This window comes from Camelus bactrianus, chromosome 13 (assembly GCF_048773025.1).
Source record: "Camelus bactrianus isolate YW-2024 breed Bactrian camel chromosome 13, ASM4877302v1, whole genome shotgun sequence".
Classification (NCBI taxonomy): Eukaryota; Metazoa; Chordata; class Mammalia; order Artiodactyla; family Camelidae; genus Camelus; species Camelus bactrianus.
The window spans coordinates 28644677-28666370 of NC_133551.1; the positions used below are offsets into that span (position 1 = coordinate 28644677).

At 38.8% G+C, this 21694-nt stretch overlaps 1 protein-coding gene across 4 annotated transcripts in view; it reads left to right on the forward strand.

Annotated features, from left to right (window-relative positions):
• Positions 1-21694, forward strand: part of WLS (Wnt ligand secretion mediator) — a 122658-nt gene that overhangs the window by 24455 nt on the left and 76509 nt on the right. For 2 of the 4 annotated variants that reach the window (XM_010963424.3, XM_010963425.3), the window contains exon 2: positions 12221-12493. In XM_010963424.3, coding sequence (XP_010961726.2) covers positions 12221-12493 — 273 coding nt within the window. Of the gene's footprint in view, positions 1-2423; positions 2565-12220; positions 12494-21694 lie in introns of those variants that run through there. The other 2 variants (XM_045522988.2, XM_045522989.2) reach the window with 2 other exon arrangements.

The following is a 21694-nucleotide window of genomic DNA, read 5'->3' on the forward strand; positions in this document are numbered from 1 at the left end:
TGCCACCAGGAGGAGTACTTCTACTCACACAGGTGTGGGCAACTCATTGTCTTCAACCGGTCTGGTTAACTTTGGACTGTCTGATTTTATTGATCTCAGATTTTATGTCTTAGAACTTTCAACATTGGAACCACCAAGAATAAATCTAATTCCTCTTCCAAATCTTACTCATTCATGTTTTGACCTTTTATTTGTGACACCCCCCCCAGTACAAACTGAGCTCTTTGATTTAACAAGCTCTGTACTTAGAGCTTCTATATATTCTGCCTGTCATATGACGTATCATTCATTTTCCTTTGGTTTCTTCTCCTAGCAAATGACATTGCCATCCATCTGCTGCCTGTGCGAGGAACTTGGGGACATCTTTGACTTCTCTCACACACATCCCACGTTAATCAACAGGGGCTGCAAATTCTTCCTCCTAACTAGCTCTTCCCTCGGTCACAACTGAAACTGCTCGTCACCATTCAGAAGCTCCAGGTGTCATCTCAAGACTTCTGATACCCATCCTGTGCTCCACAGGAAGACCAGAAGTCTTCCATTGTTTTTCTTTGCTACTTTTCCCCATAAGTTTCATATGTAATTCATTGGACCAGAGAGAAAAACTCAGAGTGCTGGGTAAACAGATCGTACATGCAGTGGAAGAGTCTTTTGCCTGGGTTTCTGTCTTCTGAGCCTGTTCTGTAGATTTGATCTCCAAAGTAGGATTTGATGCCTTTAAAAGGGAATGACTTATTTGGAGGATGGCCCAAAATGGCCCCAAATTTTCTTAGGTAGGTTCTTAAGAATACAGATTTTGTTATAAAAGCTTCAAATATACTGCCATTTATGATGTACATTTAAGGCTAAGATGTGAATATTTTATCTCACTTTGTCTCCTGTTTTTCTTTCTGTTATGTAGGCCTGGATCCCTTCAGATATAGGGTAAATAACTTTAAGTCCTACCTTTGAGAACCTCAGTTTCCAGGAAACAGGCTAAAGAGTGGTGTCTAAGCATGCTCCCATAGTTTTAATATTGGTTACAAACCCTTTGGAAGAAATTTTTCAGAATTTGAAAAGAAATTTTTCAAACTTTCAAAAAGTTTTTGCTTGCCTGTTGTCTCTCACACACATTCTTTTGATGTGTAAATTTACCTTTTTCTTGGAGTGAGTGTTTCAGTTTAGGACAAGTTCATTTTGATCCTCAAAATTCAGTATTCATTTCATATATAGGTTAATAAAGATCTGCAAGAACTGTTATAAGTGGAAATGAACCCGTGTGTACCATCGGGAGGTTGGCATCATGGAAGGCAGCCATGGCTTCTTCCCAAACTCTCTCTGAATGCTAGTCTTAATTGTACTTTGATATAGGCAGGCCATGGATCTCATCCACTAGGGCATTTAAAAAATGATGTCTTAATAAGTTTTTGATAAAAGCTTATTTGGTAAATTGAGCATAACTTAATGTTAAGTTTATTATGACATAAAGACACTTTAATGTAAATAGTCCGTTTCAGGTTTGGAGTACTTATATGTTCAAACCTCTATGCTTGGTTCCATAAGGAGGGATAAAACATGGTCCCTCCCCACTGGAGTTTATGATTTTGTAGATCCAGGAACTATGTTTGCAAATAAAGTAAAATGCTATAATAAAGACATAGAGCAGGTGATACTGGGATCAGAGGAAGTAAGGATCATTTGTTACTGCAGGAAAATTGGCAGAGACCTCAGATGCTGGCATTTAACAAATTGAATGAAGGAGGTGGCACCTGAGTTCCCACCTAGGACTGATGAAAATATTAAAATATTTTAACAAGTACATAGTGATTTTACTTTTGTTATTTCAACACTTTAAAAAATCCAGTTCCTGAGATGTGACTGTTAAAATTACAGTTTACCCTTAACATGTACCTCTACCTCCAGTTCTAGGGAATTCACAGAGTAAAAGGTCCCACTTTTCTTTGAATAATCCGGGAAGGGGATATGATTATTCTTGGCATTTGTGAAATTCCAGATGAAGTCATTAACAGACCTTGCTTGACCTTAGTCTCGGCTTGTACTGTCCAACACTAAAATTTTGACTCTTCAGAATGTTCTGTACTTTTGTTCCTTTAATCGCTTTTATCTGTCTTTCAAAATGGGTCAGAATATGGAGAAACATAAAGAAACTACATGAAGTTCTTTATTGGGCCCTAAGGTCTCCATTTTCTAGTGTTCCACATGTATGAATAGAAGACTTCACCATTTTGTTATCGCTGAGAAAAACTCACTTAGTTCAGGCTCTTATCTATTCTGTTACTTCCTGAATGTTTCCATGGATGGGGAGCTCGCCCTTTCCTGAGTCAGATTGTGCCATTGTCTGCCTACGGGAATTGCCAGTGAATTCTTCCTTACGTTGCTCTGAAGTCAGCCTCATTTGTACCTTGGCCCTTGACCTGCCTGCACGGTCTGTCACAGACTTCCATGCAGCTGTCATATGCTCCTGGGTCGGGTCTTCTCTAGGCTGATACTCCAGACTGCTGGCCTGGAATTTGAAGTTACAACCAAAACTCCAGTAAGATATGGAAGAGTAGCCGTTATTTCAGGTGAGTTCAGTGCACTTTCGGAAGCCCATTATTCCACTCTCCTTTTCTGGAACTCTGCCGAGGCCGTCTGTCGCTGACTGTCGTCTTCCAGAGAAGCTGTCCCACTGGTTCCCTTTGTGGGATGCCCTGCTCAGCCCAGTGCTGGGCGATGCCTTGTCTGTGGAGCTCCTTATGGCCCTATTCAGTCTTCCTTATCCATCTTTCTGCTCTGCATATTACCTCTCAGTAATTTGAGAGAGCTAATAAATAGTGAGGGCTAATAATAAACTGGCAATTGAGACAATGTGGCATATTGGAAGGAGCACCAGATATGAAGTCAGACTGCGTAGTTCTAGTCCCAGCTCTGCCACTGACTGGTGGGACAAAACCGCCAATCTTACGCACATGCAACAAGGACCATTATAATAACAACTTGACCTGTTTACTGTGAAGATTAGATGATCCAAGTGTCTGACAGTGCTTTGTAAAATACAATGTGCAATCCACATATTAGTTAGTGTTCGTGTTCATTATTAACATTGGTAATATTGATAAAAGGATATCTGTAATTTATAAATCATATATGTCTATTAACACATTTTAAATAATAACGTGTGTGAAATTATTATACAGTACAAAAGATACTTCGGAACAAAGCAGCCATTTCTCCTAGAAGACTGAATTTGGGGGTTTTCTAGCCCTAAAGTTTCTCTCCAAAGGTGTGCCAGTGGCAGACTGGCCCGCTTGTACAGCCAGCTGGCCACCTCTGTGTCACCTCCACCCCCAGAGCTCCGCCAGAGCAGCTCTAGGGGCCTCTATTGGGGCTCTGGGAGGTTTCCCACACAGAGCTGGTTCGCCCTCCATGCTGGGTTTATGAGATCATAGCCAAGGTAGTAAATTATAAGATGCTATAATTCACTTTCCATAGGTGGTCTTGGCTGTATTCCACAGCCTTTTGGCTGAATGGTGGGTGATTTTGACGCACTGGCATAAAGTCAAAAATTCAGCCCAGATGACTGGTTTGCCGAGCAATGAGCAATAGCGTCAACAGATGAGCCATTTGGTTTTTCTGTGGAGGTCTTTTGTGTTCCCTTCATGTGTATTTAGTTTTTACTGTTTTGAGTATTTCTGGAGTGATGGAGAAACAGTCATTGTAGGTATTCAGAGCTAGAGGTTAGAATTAGTGACCTGGTGGACTTCTGTTGAGCTTCTTAATTTAGTCTCTCTTTGTTGCCAGACACCAAAGTTGAGGGTCAGTGTCTTAATCTGAATTTGGAATTCAGGATTGCTTCTCCAATTAGCACGTCTAATGGTTGGCAGATTTTATAAGCTAAGTCTCTGGAAGGGCCCTTTATGCATTTTATTATTTTTTTCAAAAAGGTAAAAAAAAACTGGCACTACTCTTGAGCCTAAAGTAACTTCATGTTTACCATGGCATTTCAAATACTATGTAAGAATTTGGCTCAGTGTCCCAAAGCACTCTAATTTTTTTCCTCTTGGTTCCAACACTCCTCAATTCCACGGGATCCAAGCCAGGCAAGTAATGGAAGCCAAGTGGCGCTGCTTGATTGCTGTGTAGATTCTGACAAATATAGAGCAATTCTTCTATTCTTCAAATCTGCTACATCTTTGGCTCCAGAACAATTGAGGTTGCAGGCTAAGCATTTAAAATCCTCGTCAGCTGAAGATGTAAACATACACTATTATGCAGTATTTTTTAAGTCAGAGTGAGTTACACAAGTGTTTGCTACAATTTCTGAAAGTTTGCTGTCAAAATGTCTGTCATTTATTTATAAGTTTATATTGTACGGAACTGTTTTTAAATACGTGCTTGACTTGTGTATGTACAGTACAAATTGCTTTGCATTCAGCTCTGCTATGTGATGTGTGTGTATTTGTGTGTTTTGGTGGTAGTAGGTTAGTGTAGAGAAATGTTCTGCTGTGTTTAAAAATTTAGCTTTCCTAGAACAGATGTTAGCATAATTAACTACTACTTACTGAAAATTGCTGGCAAGAATGAATTGCAAGTCACTTAGTGTACCCCACTACACACACTAGGACATGGTTAGGATAATTCCAAAAATTACCTCTCCAGAGCTTTGGCCCTGCACACGCATTTTTGGTTCTCCAGGAATTGAGATTGAATTGTGAAATAATATTTCACTTAGTAATCTAGTAAGATTTAATTGGTATGTTTGAAACATGGAAGAATTTCATCTTCAAAGTCAGTCGCAGAGGCAGAGTGACTGTCTGACCATTTTAACTTCAGAGCAATTTCAGTGAAGGAATTAACAGACCGAGTCAGTTAATTCCGAAGCACTAAGTCAGTTTAACACAAGTATTTACACGTTCTTTAGCTGAAAAATTTGAAGTGGTCATTATTAGGAGACATTCTAAAACTTAGATACATGCTGTGGTAGACACTAAGGAATCTTTTTAGGAACTTACCTGAAGGGAACAGTAAGCAGAATTGTCTCAAGGAATCGCTAGCTGTCTAAAACCTCACAACTCCACCATATAGTACAATCTGGCTACTTCAGTTGTCTAGTATACCCCACGTGTTTCCTTTTAACTAGAATTAAAGTGGGAGGTTTCTGAGTGTGAGAAAGACAGGCACAGTCTCTGAGGGAACTCAGTTTTTACATTTAAAGGTAATTTCTACATTTAGCTGGAGATTCTTTTATGTTCAGTGAGTTCTGTGAGGGCCCTTTGAATGAAAATTGTAGTTACGTAAATATCTAATCTCCTTGGTTTCTGCCACCTATGTTCCTCTTCCTTCTCCGCTTCTCCCTGCTCCCTTCCGTGGGAGGGAATCAAAAAATTCTAAGTGAACCCTAGAACTGTCCAAGGGCCTTAAATACCCAATGCATTTCATATAAATTCTCATCTAGGTAAGGACAGATATTCAGATAGGCAAAGCTTAGAACCAACTTGAGTGTATAGTCTTTTATGAACTTCCTATAAATACCGTTCATAGCCAGGCAATGGAAGTTTCCTTCATATTACAAAGTGAAATGACATTGAACCATTTAGCTGTAATTCAGGTGAGAGTTGTGAGGGCTAAAGTTACCCAGCTTTTGTCTTCTCCTTTTAGAGACACAGACATAGGCGGAGTAATTCTTAGTGCCCCAAACGTTAATTCTAACCTTTTAAATCAGCCTTGACTCTTTTTAAAAAATAGTCTTATATTCACTTCCTAGTAATCCAAAATGTTTAGGGAACAAGGTGAAAATAAATAAATTTAAAAAAAAATAGATAAGTACACCAATTATTCATGTTTTCACAGGTGCAGAGATTAAGACAGCAGATTTTGAATTAAGACTAGGTTTAAAGAGTTAAATCAACCTCCCTCTTGAGTCAGTAGAAAGTATCTGATAGCAATTGTTGAATTTCTTCCTCCAGTCTTATTGAAATACAGCTGACATACAGCACTGTATAAGTTTTAGGTGTATAGATAGAATAATTATTTGACTAATATACACTGTGAAATGATTACATGTTTTTAAAATGGTGTGTATAGTTTTTTTTTACTTTTGTTAGCTAAAATGCTATTGCAAAAATAAAATTATTTAAAATATTTCTGAAATGTTTGACCATTTTTACTTAAAATCATATTTTTTTTTCAAATTGAGGGGTTCTGGTTATTAATGCTTATAAACAGGAATTACCCTTTTAATTGGTCTGTTCTCCACATCTCTTCCCCTTGGAGCCTAAAGCAGATTAATCTTGAAATATCATTTTTGTTGCAAGGCAGACAGGCTTCCTCTAATTTAGGTGGAGGCTATTCCTGATTACAGACCGCAGAGGCTCTTTGGAGACCCCATTGCCACAACAGGAGAAGGAGCTTCTCCATTCCTTCCTGACCACCCTTTGTTCGTGTCTGGCCCTGTGGCTACCTACAAGATACCTACAGTGTCTTAGAAGGAAAGATTCTCCCAAATAAAATTGTGGGTCTCTCCTTTACATTGCTGTGTCAGTGAAGCAGACTGCTGGGAGCAGAAGCCAAGGTCCCCTAGAGAACTCGACCACTGGTCAGAGAAAGCAAAGGGCTGGAGCAAGGTTTGGATGGTGCAGCATTTTCACCTATTAATTGATCTCTTTTAAATTTAATACTCAAACGTGGACCATACAGTTGGCCTTCAGTATCTGCAGATGGACCAGCCACGGCTGATCCGCTGATAAGGAGGGTCGACTGTGTGGCACCATTTTATAGAAGGGACTTGAGCATTCTCAGACTTCGGTCTCCGTGGGGGTCTGGAAGCAGTCCTCTGTGGATACAGAGGGACGACTGACGTGTGGTTTTCTGGATATCCACTGACCCAGCACATGGTCGTCTTCAGTGCCTTCCCCACTCCGGTCCCCTTTCCCGCCTGGCTAGCGAAACCTGCCTCTTTGAAGTCTAAGTCCCGGCCTCCGGCAAGCAGCCCTCCCAGCCCTCATCACGGATGATGCGTCCTGTGCAGGCATCTGTAGGGGCACGCTTCAATCAGGATGTACTTTTCAGCCAACTTCTCAGCCTCCCACACTCAACTGTGAGCAACTCGGGTTCTGGGACTACTGTCATTTGTCACTATCTTTAGGTAACGCAGTGCCCACATAATAGTAATACTCCTGGATAATTGCTAAAGGAATCTTTACTTGTAATAAAGCAGAGAAATAAATAGTCTGTGTTGGCTTGAACGGAGACCATGTGTCCTGTCAGCGTGTTGTTTTAGTTTTATTTTAACTTTTCTAGGAGGCAACCAAGTCTTGTATCTCTATCCAGCTCTTTAATTGTAGGTTCTGGCAGGAGTAGGGGCTAATGATTTGATGTTGACTCAGCTTTGAGCATGATAGCAGTAGTGGTTGGCTGGATAGTAATTTGTAAACTGGACAGCCCTTGAGATGCCGTAACAGGAAGCTGACTGGGGTCAATGAATATTCTTCCAAAAGAAGTACAGGTTTAGTCATTGTTCAGTTACACTTTTATTCAAGGTCAATTGTAATGATGACTGGAATCGTTGCCTCATTTTAGTGCATTTGTTTCTCCTACCTTCTAAATATCTGACTATTGCTCTTTCTCAGGTAATGTCAGGGTAATAAATATAGTATCACTACAACTATAATTACTTTTTCCTGTAATTATTTAAGTACTGTCTGTTTTCCCCATTATTTATGTATTCCAAGTGACTGATGTCTGTTAGGCTCACTTAAGCACCTAACAGGGCTTAGTGCATAGTAGGTACTCAAGACATATTTGGTGAATGCAGTATGAGTCTTAGTAATGTATGTAATTGAAGGGACACAGTTTTCAAAGAGACTTCAGACTGTGTGCAGTTTTCCATAACCTTGAATTAGAAGTCTTACTGATTTCATATCAATTTTATTTTAAAATTAAATGTTGTGTGGTGTCAGATTTCACAGTTCTCTGCTGCAGTGGAGAGGTGGAGGCCAAAAATTCTGTGTTGAAATACAGATTTAAAAAAAAGAATAACAAATGGCCTATGTTTGACATGGCAAATAGAACTGGCCTCAAACTCGGGTGGTGTTTTCAAAGAGTAACTTGTGGCTTTCTAACTTCTGTTCCTACTCTACATGCTGTATTAACCTGCCATAAAGTAACCGATCCACAGTGCCAGGGCATATTCATTTTGGGCCGCGTTGCTCTGCCTACTAAATTGTACTGATGTAGAAGTAGCTTTGGGCCCCCTTGTTTTCAACTAAATGCTATGGATATGGAGAGGAGACATTTGTAATGTGTGCCTAGGCAGCTGGGTGATATTACATTACTATCCTTGGAACACTGAGGAGTGATTATTTTTAGCTTTCACCTGAGCAAACATGACTCAGTTTGTTGACCTGAATCCATCCAGCCCCTTCTTAAGTACACAAACTATTAATCCCTAGAACCACGCTGGTGACTAACGAAGGTTTCCCTTGCATATAACTGTTGGTTAGTTGATTGTGGCTTGTTCAAAGTTTACAAATAATTTCAGCTTCTTCCATTTCATTCTTTGTTCTTATAATAAAATCCGTCACTTTTTTTTTTTAATTTAAAGAAAGAAATCAAACTTCTTTTGGTTTTAGACCCTGTTTTGTGATCCATATAGTCACAGTTTTTGGCTACAGCTGATGAAAACACCTACAGTAGGCAACCAGCTAGAAGCTTTGTTTTTAGTTCACTTTGATATACTTACTACATAAGAGATATCTAGGAATTCACTTTTAGCTGGAGTAGGAATTGTCTAGAACTGTGAACATATTATTGGGAGAACATTAACTGTCCATATTTAAATATCAGATCGTCTGTTTACTTTCTCAAACAATGCAAATGTTTTGCCTTTTGAACACAACTAGAAAAATTGAAAATGTTGAATTATCTTCTGGTTTTTAAAGTTATGCAAAACGTTTTTGAGACTAAAAGACTGATTTATTCAAGCAAAGAAAAATATTTGTGATTCTCAGAGATGCATTTGAGGTTTTTTCAAGTTCATTGCCATGATCTTTATGAAATACTAGTATTCCCGGGACTTTTTTCTTTATGCGAGAAACACTAGACTAATGAAAAAATGAAAATAATTCAGGCTGCTACAAAGGCAGGGGTTCACTATGTCCATTAAAAATGCAGCCTTTGTGCCCGTAAAGTGTTCAGCTTCTCTGTTATTAAGTTTGGAATGTGGTTTTGGAGCTTAACTGAGGAACTCGGCTAGTTATTTTTCATTTCAGTCAAAGGAGGGGAGAGACTTGTTTTTCAAAAGGAAAAAAAAAATGAAAAAAGGTTAGGTTCATTTTGGAAGAATAGAAGTTTTAAAATGCAGTAACTATTTTCTGCTGCAAATAGTCAGTTTGAGTGTGTTAGGCAAAAATAGAATTCATGACTTTTGTCTCCCTGTTTATATCTCCAACCACATTAAAAAGGGTTTAGTTAAATGTGCCATTTGGTCTTTCTAGTGTCAGTGGGCTATTTAGCTGAGTCAGGATAACCAAAGTTTGATTGATTCATATTTCTAATAATAAGCAAGATGTCTGATTTTAGATGCATTAGGTGTAAAATGTCTTCATGATACAGTTTTAACTTTTAAAGGGAAACTTCCCTGGCATAGGTTAGTGGTGGCTCTGTGTTGCAGTGTGCAGGATATGAATGAAGAAACTTTCACCTAGACTTTAGCAGTGCTATGTTTTCTGGTAAGTTTTAGCAGGCATTGTCACAACTTTCTGAGAACATAACATTTTACTATTCAAAATTTACTATTAGGATTGATATTTACCAACAGATCAATAGAAAAATGTCTATTTGAGCAGTAGAAGTAGGGCAGAATATTAATAATACACACTCTTGTGTCTTAAGTGACTTCTCGCTTTACGTATTCCTCCAGGTACTCTTTGATCTCTGTTTAATAAGAGACGATTTCTGTTCATAAAAGGTCTGAAAGCACAGTATGCCAAGTGTCTTATGCATGAAATTTAACATACCTAAACCATGCGCATAAACCGTAATTTGTAATGTTTTCCTTTTACTACTAACTTTCAGAGGAAAGTTTTATAAATAGTTTTTTTAAAATATATTGTAGTAAAAGGATCTACATGAAAAGAACTATGAAAATTTTCAAAGAGATATCAACATTGACTCCAGTTAATAGAGAAGTAATCACTGTTCTTGGATAGTAAAACTAAATGCTGAGAAAGGATGCTGACTCTGTCCATATTAATTTATAGATTTAATGTAATTTACGTCAAATCCCAGCAAAGAGATATAAATATGAAATGGAGTTGGGGAGAGGTTTTACTCTATCAGATATTGATACACATCATCAAATTACATGATTTAAAACCATGTTGTATTGGGCCATGAGTTTCCAGTCCAATGCATGGAATAAAGTAGATTGTCCAGAAACATCTATTGGTGTACATGAGATAAGGTGATGTCATAAATCAACAAGAAAGAGTTTGTTCAGTAAAGAATAATTTAAATATTTAGGAAAATAAAAATAGATCCTCACCTCATCTCTTATATCAAAACAAATTCCAGGTGCATCAACTATTTATATATTTTAAAAAGTGAAATTGTTAAAAATAACTAGAAAGCAGTAAAGGTGGCTATTGAATTTGGGGATAAGAAAGTCTCAATACACGGAAGCATGGGGAAAACATAATGGAAAAGAGATTCTGTGTGAAATCCTTATATGAAATGTATATGAAATCTGGAAATCTGTGTTAAAATATGCCATAAACAAATCGAGACAGCAGATAGAAAAGTTGAGATAAATTAATAACAAAACATATTAGGCAAAGAATTATTCTTATTTATACAAAACCTTTACAAACCAAGTGGGGGTGTAGGAAAATTGGTGTATCATGTGATTATTTTGCAACCACTAGTTGAAAATGTTTAATTATATATGAAAATATTTATGATAGCTAAAATTAATTTTGTTTTTTATGTGCTTTCAAGCACTGTTCTGAATACTTTCAGTGTTAACTTGTTCAATGTATACAATGACTCGGAGAGGTAGGTACTATTATTGTTGCCATTTAAGAGATATTAATTTTAATACACAGACAGGTTTAGTAATTCACCCAGAACTTTCCTAGCTTGGATCAGTGGTGACACAACCAGAGATTAGAGAGTCAGGATCTGACACCAGGCAGGTTGGCTCCACACCTGCTGTTTTTCACCACTGTGCTACTCTGCTTTGCTAAGTGAATTAAAAAAAAAAAAAAAAGCTACATTACTATGTATGGTATGGTCCTATTTTGTAAAACTATGTGTTAATATTAGTATGTATTTTAAAGTTATACACATTAATTCCTCTTCATATAAATTTTTATCTAATCACATACTCAGAGGAAAGACAGATAATGTTTTGATACTTTTCCAGCAGTGGTTACTTCCCTCTAGTGGGATTTTGGGTAAATGGTGTTTTGAACTTTAACATTTTTGTATTGTGCAAACTGTCTGTTCTAATTACATAACCATTTTATAATCACAAAATTGTGAATGTTACATATTCCAAGTTTGATGATCCGTTTTGAAATGCATGGATCACATTTTAGTGTACATTTGAAGGGTCAGTGTTTTGGTTCCCACTCTCTGTCGGGTAGAGTAAGTGGGGGCCCAGAGTCAAAATAGTTCTTTTTCTCAATCAAAAGTATGTTGTAAAATTTCAGAGTAAGAAGAATCTTAAAAACCAACAACCTTGGTGGAATTTTAGAAGCCAACCATCTTTTTTCTCAGATGAGGATCCTGAAGCTACTATAGATTTAACCAATTTATGCAAAATTACCTGAGAGTAAGTTGTTTGACCAGCCTTCAGACCCAGGGCTTCTGACTTCAGACAGTGTGTTTTGTGAAGCCCAGAGCCCTCCAAATCCTTAGGCAGGTAGAAATTGAAACACAGTTGATTTTTGTGACATTGGTTTGGAGCAAAGAGGTAACTGAGCAAAACTAGCTGTAAATGTATTCTTTCAGTAAATAACAATGCTTGAAAACAATGGGAAGGCTCTTGGGGATGCTCTCTGACACCTCTGGAGGTCACTGAAGGATCCTCCCCTGAATTTGGGAGAGCTTTCGAAATTACTGTATCCAAGTTATAGAAGGCGGTGTGAAAAATGGAGAGAAGACAATAGAGGAAAGAATGTTTGCCAGAAATAGGTGCTTCAGTGGATGGTTCTAAAACAGAAAAACATTCTCTTTTCAGCTCCAGGGCCCACAACGGCAGTGTCTTACATGTCAGTGAAATGCGTGGATGCCCGTAAAAACCATCACAAGGCAAAATGGTTAATGCCTTGGGGACTCAACCAGTGCGACAAGATCCGAGACATCGAGGAAGCAATTCCAAGGGAAATCGAAGCCAATGACATTGTGTTTTCTGTGCACATTCCCCTCCCCTCCATGGAGATGAGTCCTTGGTTCCAGTTCATGCTGTTCATCCTGCAGCTGGACATTGCATTCAAGCTCAACAATCAAATCAGTAAGTGCGCCCTCCCCACCCCTCTCCTATCTTGGGGAATTTCTCTCTTCAGGTTTTTCAGAGCCAGTTATGATAACAGTAAAATCATAGTATTACTAGTGACAATTATTGACTGCTTACTACTTACTAGGTACTTTTTTGTGTACTCTACCTGAATTAACCCATTTTATCTTCCCACCAGTTCCCACCAAGAGGTAGGTCTTACTTCATTTTGCAGGTGGAAAACTTTGGCGTCAGTGAGGTTGCCCAAGATCAGCAGGCTAGAAAGTGCAAGACCTGGGATTCAAAGGCAGGCAGCCTGGCTCCAGAGCCCTGTCCTAACCACGCGTCACCACCTCTCTAGTGCCTGGAGGAGCTCATCCCAGTGGAGGGACTGGAGGGTTTCCGAGAGGTCCCATATTTCCAAACGTCTTTTCCCGCTGGACTTTGAGTGAAGTCATCCCCTTAGAAAAATCTACCTGCCAAGATGGGAATACCAACCCACGAGCATCCAGTTTCTCAGAAAACCAGGTTATTTTTTTAGCTTACCCAATTGTGATGCAAGACTCTTTGAGGGCATGAAGCAGTTGAACATTTCATGAGGAAGAGATTATTGGGTGATTGGTGGAGGTGATTGTGGCATCTGGGGACAGTGTGGGGAATCTGATGTTGAGAAGATGAGAACATTTTTTTTAACTGAAGCAGGATCAGGGGTTGAGAGTGAAAGAGAAAAAAGTGTGTTAAAGACAGCTCTGCCTGGGGCCTGTCTATGAATTAAAGCACTATTTCTAATTCTAATGTTTTTGTATCAGCAATTCCCCTGATACATAATCACGTTCATTTTACTGTTTAGGAGTTGGAGTAGTGTATGTGCCTGACAGACAGTTCATCTGGAACTGGTGATGCTGAAATAATTTTTCAGAATGCAGAGTTTCTACCCCTCCCCTCAATTCATTCAGTTTCTTACCCATTATCTCAAACTGTTACTGAGCGCCCAGCACTGCCATGTACTGAACTGATGGCTGGACGTGTGGATACATAGGAAGACACGATCGTTCAAGGGGCTTACAGTCAAGTGGAAATGACAAGCAGGTAGCCAGTCATTACAGTATAGTTTGTACTGTAGCCCTTAGTGTCGTGCTGGGTGCTGTGACCGAGGTATACCCGGGACCTTTGGGAGCATAAAGAAGAGGCTTTAGAGCAGAGAAAGGAAAGGCTGCCTTGGGTGTGTGTGTGTGTGTATGTTTGTTTGTGTGTAGAGGTAAGCAAACAGATCTTTGAGGTGAGTGTTGAAGAGCGAGGACCCTGAGAAGGAGTTGAGTATGCGGGCAGGAGCAAGTGGGAGAGCGTCCTAGACACGAGGAGTGGCTGGTGGGAAGGTCCAGGTTTGCACAGCAGCCGGATGTAGTCCGGTGGCACTTCCCATGTCCCCTGTTCCTAGCTCTAAGAGTGTGTTCAAGAAAAGGAGAATGAGGACAGTCATGAGAGGAGCCATGAGAGGCTGACAGGGGTAGATTAACTGACTTATGTTTTGGTGTGAAGGTCAAGGACACAGCACTCTGTTATCTGGGCTGATTGCCTATTGTGTATTTGATGTATAATGTTCCTAGAAAGACTTCTATCTCCCAGCTCCAAATACAAAGGAAAAGATTTACTCTTTAACAGAAATTAAATATCAGTGCTGTATTAGTGTTGAGTAACAAATTATCCTAAAATTTAGCTGCTTAAACCAACAAACATGTTTCATCTCCCCATTTCTCTGGGTCGGGAATCCAGGCACAGCTTAATTTGGGAATCTGGCTGAGCCTCTTTTATGAGGTTGCAGTCAAGCTGTTGGTCTGGTCTGCAGTCTCAAGAGAAGGCTTGAAGGCTCTACTGGGGGAGAGGGATCTGCTTCATGTGGTCACTCATGTGGCTTTTGGCGGGCCTTGGTCCCTCACCACGTGGGCCTCGCCGTGGGGCTGTCTTACAGTATGGCCGCTTGTTCCCCCCTCCCTCCTCCAGGCCCCCGGCTAGTGATGAGAAGGGCAGAGAAAAAGCACAAGTGCCAAAGATAGAGCCACTCAATCTTAGAAGTGGTATCCCGTCTCTCCCACTGTGTTGTTAGTCAGAAGTGAACCAGTAAGTCCAGCCCACACTCGAGGGAGAATATTACACAGGGCATGAATATCAGGCAATGGGCTCACAGAGAACCATCATAGAGGTTGCCTGTCTAATGGCATACTTTTCAAAGCAGCTGGGGTCATTTGAAATATGTTCATTGCTTTATTGGCATCCAGACCAGGAGGCAGGATAGCCGAATTCTTAAGATCATGGGCTTGGGAGTCTGGCAGAGATGGGATTAAATCCCTGCACCACCTCTTATAAACTTTGCAAATTTGAGCAAGTTATTGAATCTCTCTGAGCCACGGCTTTCTCATCCGTAAAATGTGGATGACAATTCCTGATTAACCAAATACGCTAAGGAATAAATTAGTTAATGTAAAGTTCTTAGAACATAATAAGTACTACTAAAAACTTTAAAAATAAAAAGTAACTATTATAATTATCCTTTCAGCCTTATTTCTGAAATTCAGCTCTTCTTTTCAATTCTTCTCTACCTTGGTTAGTGGGATTGATTGGTCTTTATTTTAAAAAGCACAGCTTTAATCTTATCCTCGTCCTACTCAAAGTACCTTCAGTAACTAACAGATAAGGCCTGGCGTTCAGAGTCCTCTCCGTTCTTACCTTTCACTGCTAGCCTGCATGTATTCTCTGCATCCTCAAACAGGAATAATCCTCCCTTTGCACCTTTGTTCATTTTATTCCTACTACCTCTTTCTTTCCTCATGACCCCCTTCCTCCAAAAGGTTAAAAGGCTCCTCTTTGAAAACCTATTGATCCTTCAAGACATCCCACCTGTCACAGGTCCCTGGAAGCTTCTCAGCTATTTTCCATATTATTTCCCACCCCTCTTCCCTACCAATTATGACTGATCCTTCTTTGAACAACTTTTGTCTGTTCTTGCCTGGCGATGGCCAGCCCTGCAGTCTGCACAGGTGAACTGTTAGTGTGGCTTCTTACTAAATTGTGAGCTACCAGTGGGCAGGCTGTGCATTGTGCTTACATGTATGTGATCTGCAGCTTTGCAGGAATTTGTGGATGAAAATATTTCTTGGATTGTGTCATTCTCCTACCAAAAAAGGAATGGAAAACAACAGATTGAGGTGCTTCCCCTCAACTCCAAAATAAGATTTTTGTTATTAAAATAACATTTCAGTAATCAATAAAACTGGCATTCAAACTCGTTCTGATCCCAGCTGCTCGTATACTGCTTACATTGATTCAATAGCAGTCAGATATTCAGAATTGATGAAGAGTAATAAATCTCCACCTTCAGTCAGCCTCTTGCTGTGATGGACTGTTGTCTAGAGTGTAGTCTAATACTTGGACAATTATTTGAAGTGAGGTTCTGTTTTCAGGTCGTAAGAAAAGCGTTGAGTTGTCTCGCTGTTCTGCCTTTTGCATTGCTGAAAGTAGTTGGTCGTGTATTTTGGTTTTGGAACTTGGCGTCAAAATCATTTAGTAAAATAACTCAGAGCTTCAGCTGAGTTCACATGAAATTTTAGAGGCCAATGATAAATGTATAAAGTAAAGTTATACTACAAAATCTTAGAAAAAGATTCTTAAGTTTGTTTAGTGAATGTTGTATGGTTGAAAGTTTTAGAGAAACTTTCCTAGTAATGTGAAACAACTCAAATATATTTGCCACTTTGGTTTTTACCAGTTCCTAATGAAGTTGTGTTTTTTAATCAATGTATTGAATATTTTAGAAATCTCCAGACTCATCTGAAATATATTTGAAAGTTCAGTGTTGACTTTTTAGCTTCAGCGCTGTAAATAAAATTGTCTTAAATTCAAATCGAGTATTTTTCCTAAACCAGAAATTAAGAAATAATTTTATTGGGTTTTTAAGAAATATATATTTGGTCATTCAAATGACCAGAATATATTTCTTGTACATATTTGGTTCTTGTCCACATTTCCTGGCTCACAGCTCCCCAAATCCTTGGACTCTCCCTAGAGCTAAGAGCAATGGGAGCGACTTTTGTTACAATATTTGATCTCTTGTTGTCAATTCCCGAAAACTTCAGAGCCATAAAGATGAAATAGGTGTCTTACTATATTTAACAAGCCCTTTTCAGCCACAGCTGGGTTGATGTTAATAAGATGGCTTTTAGAAAGCACCTGAGGGTAGGGGTTGGTTGTCAGGGGAACAGCCATGATTGGAGGGGAGGGGAGAGGGGCTATAGGTTGAATCAATTACCAGTGGCCAAAGATTTGATCAATCAAGCCTCCATAAAAACCCAAAAGGAGAGCTTCCAGGCTGGGGAATCAGAACGCCTGCACAGGACACCATGCTGGATCCCATACTCCAGGAGGATAGGAACTCCCTTGTTAGGGACCTTGCTCGTGTATCTGGCTGTTGATTGTATCCTTTAATATCCTTTGTAATAAACCTATAATCTAGTGGTAAATGGGTTTCCAGAGTTCTGTGAGCAGCTCTGGCAAGTTAATCAAATCCAAGGAGGAAGTCGTGGGAACGTCTGATTTAATAGCTAGTAGGTTAGAAGTACAGGTAACAACTTGAACTTGGAAGCTGGCATCTGAAGCCAGGGGGAGGTCATGGGGGGACCTCCAGTCTGTGGCTGGCAGGTCAGAAGCACAGGGACCTGGGCTTGTGATTGGCATCTGAAGTGGAGGGCAGTTTTGTGGGACTGAGACTTTAACCCCTGGAATCAGATGCTCTGGGTAGATTGTGTCAGAACTGAGTTGAATTATAGGACACCCTGCTGGCGTCCGAACTGTTGGGTTTGTGGGAAATTCCACACCCCCATCCTAGTTGGTGGTCAGAACCTATTACATATCTTAATAACTTCACAGGTGAATTACTACCCAGCAAATGTGAATTCCAAACATTGAAAATGCCTATATTGATGAGGCTTTCAACTAAAATATTTCTGTGTGTAAATGAAATGTGAATGTGTCTTATGTTTTTTTTCCCCCCAAGTACACCTTCAGGTTCCAAAATATATTTTATCTCCATCAAAACTAAAGATTCTTATCTTAAAAAATACCCTTAAATTTCTTGTAACATGAGGGTCTGCACTTAGTGGAGGTACACTAAAAAATTATCAAGATAGACAACAGTTCCTTCGATAAATGTATGAAATAACTGAAACCCTAGAGGCATCAAGAAAACCAGATCAAAAAATACTTTTCTTGAGCAGTAGCACTGGGTGGGGGAGGTTGACTTTAATATGAAAAATGTTACAGATTGGATTTGTGAGAATATTTTTTTCCTTAAATTTATTCTCTTTACCTTTGTTTATGAACACTAAGGAAAGCATCAGTTAAAGAGGGATGGTGTGTCTCTGCTGATTGATATAGACATGCACATGTATACATATATTTTAATCATAATCATATTTATATTATCATTATATTATAATATCATAATCATATTTATAAGACCCAGTAGGTCTAGGTTTTCCTCTGAACCTTGTGTTAAGAACATATGTGACTGCCTGTCCACTTTTTTATGCTTTATCGTTGTTTGGATGCCTTTCTCACAGCAATAAATGGGGTAGAAGAAAAAGATTGGGTGTTTGGTGAACAAGATTCTATTATATGTGGATGACTTTCTGTTTATCAAAGATTCAGCTCTGGCTGTATTACCTCGAATGGAAGGAAAAATCAGGACCAATCCTGTTTTTTCTTTAAACTTTCCTAGGCAGTCTATGAAATGAGTTTCAGATTTCAAATAATACGAAGAGATTTCATATTTGGATTATGAAATTAAAGTTAGGATTTTCAGTATATGTATGGTCAGAGTTTTCACCAATCTTTGAAGGGTCTTTGACCAGGTAAAATGATCAAAGGACTGTATGTTTTAAATGAAACAGTTACTTGGCACTAAATGTTTATTCCACTTAAACTTTCAGTTTAAGATGACACAGCTTTTAGCTAGGGTTTGACATCTTGACAGTCCCTCAGAAACTAAATAAGCATTGACGTTCACTTTAAAAGCTGGTCACTGTTTCAAGTCCAAGATTTAATAAGAGTGATGTCTTTGGGGAGGAAAATGACAGTAGTATAGGGTAATTTATAGTAATAAAAGTGTTTAGAGAATGTGTATATTTGATTGTTGAGAAAGAAGATATTCCATATATATTATGGAATGAAAAAGCAATTTTAAACAGAATCCCTACTTTTCATCTTTCAAGCATAAACATTTTTAAAACCTGCAATTGTCATTCAGAGTTAAGTATGAAAAGTAGTAGCCAGTTCAACTTGTAAATGGTGATAGTTTTAAAACAATAGTCTGCGAGATCTAGAGAGGAAAAGCCAATCGAAGTGAGTCTAGAGACTTCTAGATGGACCTTTCAGTAAATGCTGATTACAAGTGCCCCTTATGGCATCTGTGGATACTGAGAGCCCACTGTACTATAGCGTTTTGTATAAGCGACTTGAGCATCCACAGATGTTGGTATCTGCTGGGGTTTTGGGTGGAGGGTGATCCTGGAACCAATCCCCTGTGGATAACAAGGGATGACTGTTAAATTCTTACCAGACCTGTCTGTTGAAATCTATGATTGGGTTAGTGCTTACTTTTATCTAAATATTTCGGAAGAATGGAATTCATGTGTTTGCCGGGGTACAAACATGGTGCTTCTATAGAGTTGAAAGGGACAGAGGACTTCAGTTTTTGCTCTGAAGATTTAGGAAATGGAGGGAGTGTGAGTAGACTAAAAAGTATCAGAAAAAAGTGAGCCTAAACATCTGGTGTCTGAATGGTTAATCCTTGAGAAAAATTTTTGTGTAATAGCAAATTTTGTTATTTGAAAATATCCTCTAGAGCCGGGTATACATCATTCTTTTTAAAGTGTTTTATTGGTCATTCAATTTATATATGTATTTGTAAAATACAGGTTTGGGTTGGCTAAAATGGAACCCACTTATACCAGGATGTCACTCTATTGATTACAACTGCAAGTCACGTACTTAGCATAACCTCAGACTCTCCATGGGGCTTCTTTTGAGAAACTTGGGTGTAGAGATCAAAGAAGGGGGAGTTTTTTTTTTTTTGATATGTCTCTACCCAGCTTTCAAATCTACAGGCTGTTGAAATAGAAACACTGAGATTCATTGGCAGAAAGCCTCAAGATAGGTTGATCTGTCTTGAGTAGCAAATCTAGGATTTTCAGGGGTCTAAAAATCTCTTAAGTTAAGAAATACTGAAAAATGGTGTAGGGTGGGGTAAACCAGTTTTTTTTTTTTCCTGTTTTAAGGTAATAAAGTCATTATGTCTTGCCTTCAGCCCTGTGCTGTACACTGCAATTGAGTATTAAGTCTTAACTTGCTTGTTTCATTTTTGCAAATGACTCCATGAAACAATGGAATTGTTTCTATAACTGATGAGTGATTTTTTCTTCTTTCAAACTGAAAACATTTCTTGTAAAAAAGGATTAATGATATTATTACCTGGTTGGTTTTCCAGTTAGATGGCTGAGTGTCCTGGGAGAAAATTGCTTGACTTTTTATGAAATGATTGTGCTCTTCCATTTGTGTGCCTATTATGGAGTGTTAGGTAGACACCATATGAAGACAATTAGAATAAAGGAACAGTCTGTTAACTGTAAAAAATGAACTGTCACATTATCTAAAATGATTAGGGATGACTTTCTTGAAGAAAAAAAGAATCTGTGATCTTAGTGTTGACCATTAGCAAGAGGCATGGTTCTTCATTCTATATTTGTTGATGGCTCTTGGGAAGAGTCCACAAAGAGAGCTTAATAGGACAGAGGAGTCTATACACCAAAAGACTACAACCGCTGTGATGGAAATGTTCATTGGTAATAGGGTATTCCCACAACTGAAATTCCATGCTTCATCAGATAATCCTCTTGAACAAAATATGTTGAAGCAAGTAATTGAGAAGAACCCTAATTTCTACCCTCCCACTCCTACTCCCCCACTTCCCCTAGAAGAGACCTTGTTTGATTCATGACCATGTGACAATCTCTATTTATAAGAAATGTTTCTTATCGGACAGTTTTTATGGCAGGTTGATGTTGCCGAGACTTTTTTAATTACTTGCAAATTTCCTTACCTGCCTCAATGAGAATCAATGTGAGCAGAAATAAAACTTCAAAATTTCCCTCCCTTCTCCCTCTCAAAAAAAAAAAAAAACCTGAAAAAAAAAAAAATCTCAAAACACACCAGAAAGATCCAGGAGACTTAACTGGAGTGGGGTTTGAGGTGGTGGGTAAAGGTAGGGAGGTTGTCAGTGTTTGAGTTAAATTTACATGGCCATTCCTCTTAAGAGGTTGTATGTCCCCTTCAAACCAGGGGTCCAACTTAGAATTTACTAGTATAACTCAGTTTTACCTATTGACCGGAAATAGAAAGAAACTAAAATCTTGGGAGAAGACTCTGTTTTGTTGATTAACCCAGGAGAGTGAAGATTAGGGACATTGTGCTTGTTTACTCTCATTCATGGATTATCTTTCTCTTTGAGGGAATCTTCAGACACAACTTTGGAATGAATCATTGTGAATATGTTTATATTGGCAGGAGCACAGGAACCTCTGGCTTGGTTTTATTTGAGTGTGATGGGTGTAAGTCCATGACTTGGACAGCATCACTGTTAAGCTGGCTGGATCCTGTGAATGGCTCAGTGGTTTTGTATTACGTACTTGCAAACGAAAAAAGTCCAATCAAGGAACAGAGTTGGGCTCTTTCAAAACATTCCCAAGATTTTTTATTAATGTTTACAGTTTGCTATATCCAGTCCCTTCCAGTCATCCGTTGGCATACTGGTCCGTTTAACATGGGGAAGTAGATCGTGTTGGTTGGTCTCTAGTCTTAGCAAAACACTGATAAATGGTGTTAAATAATTTGCAGTTATTGTTTCTGAACATCAACTGTGTGATTGCAGACTTTGAACCCTGGAAGAAAGGTTAGAGCGCTGAGGGTTTAATAGTCTTCAACCCGGAGTCTGGGAGTAGAGTTTAAGGGCCAAGTGAGCCTTGATAGTCTGTGTGAAATTTTAGTCATAGTAACTTATGTGCATTTTGACAGTAAGAGTTTGTGGCTTTTGTCAGGTTTTCAAATCGGTAATTAGCCCCAAAACGTTAAAGGACCAGTCCTTTAATTTACCAGATGAAAAAACCTTACAGT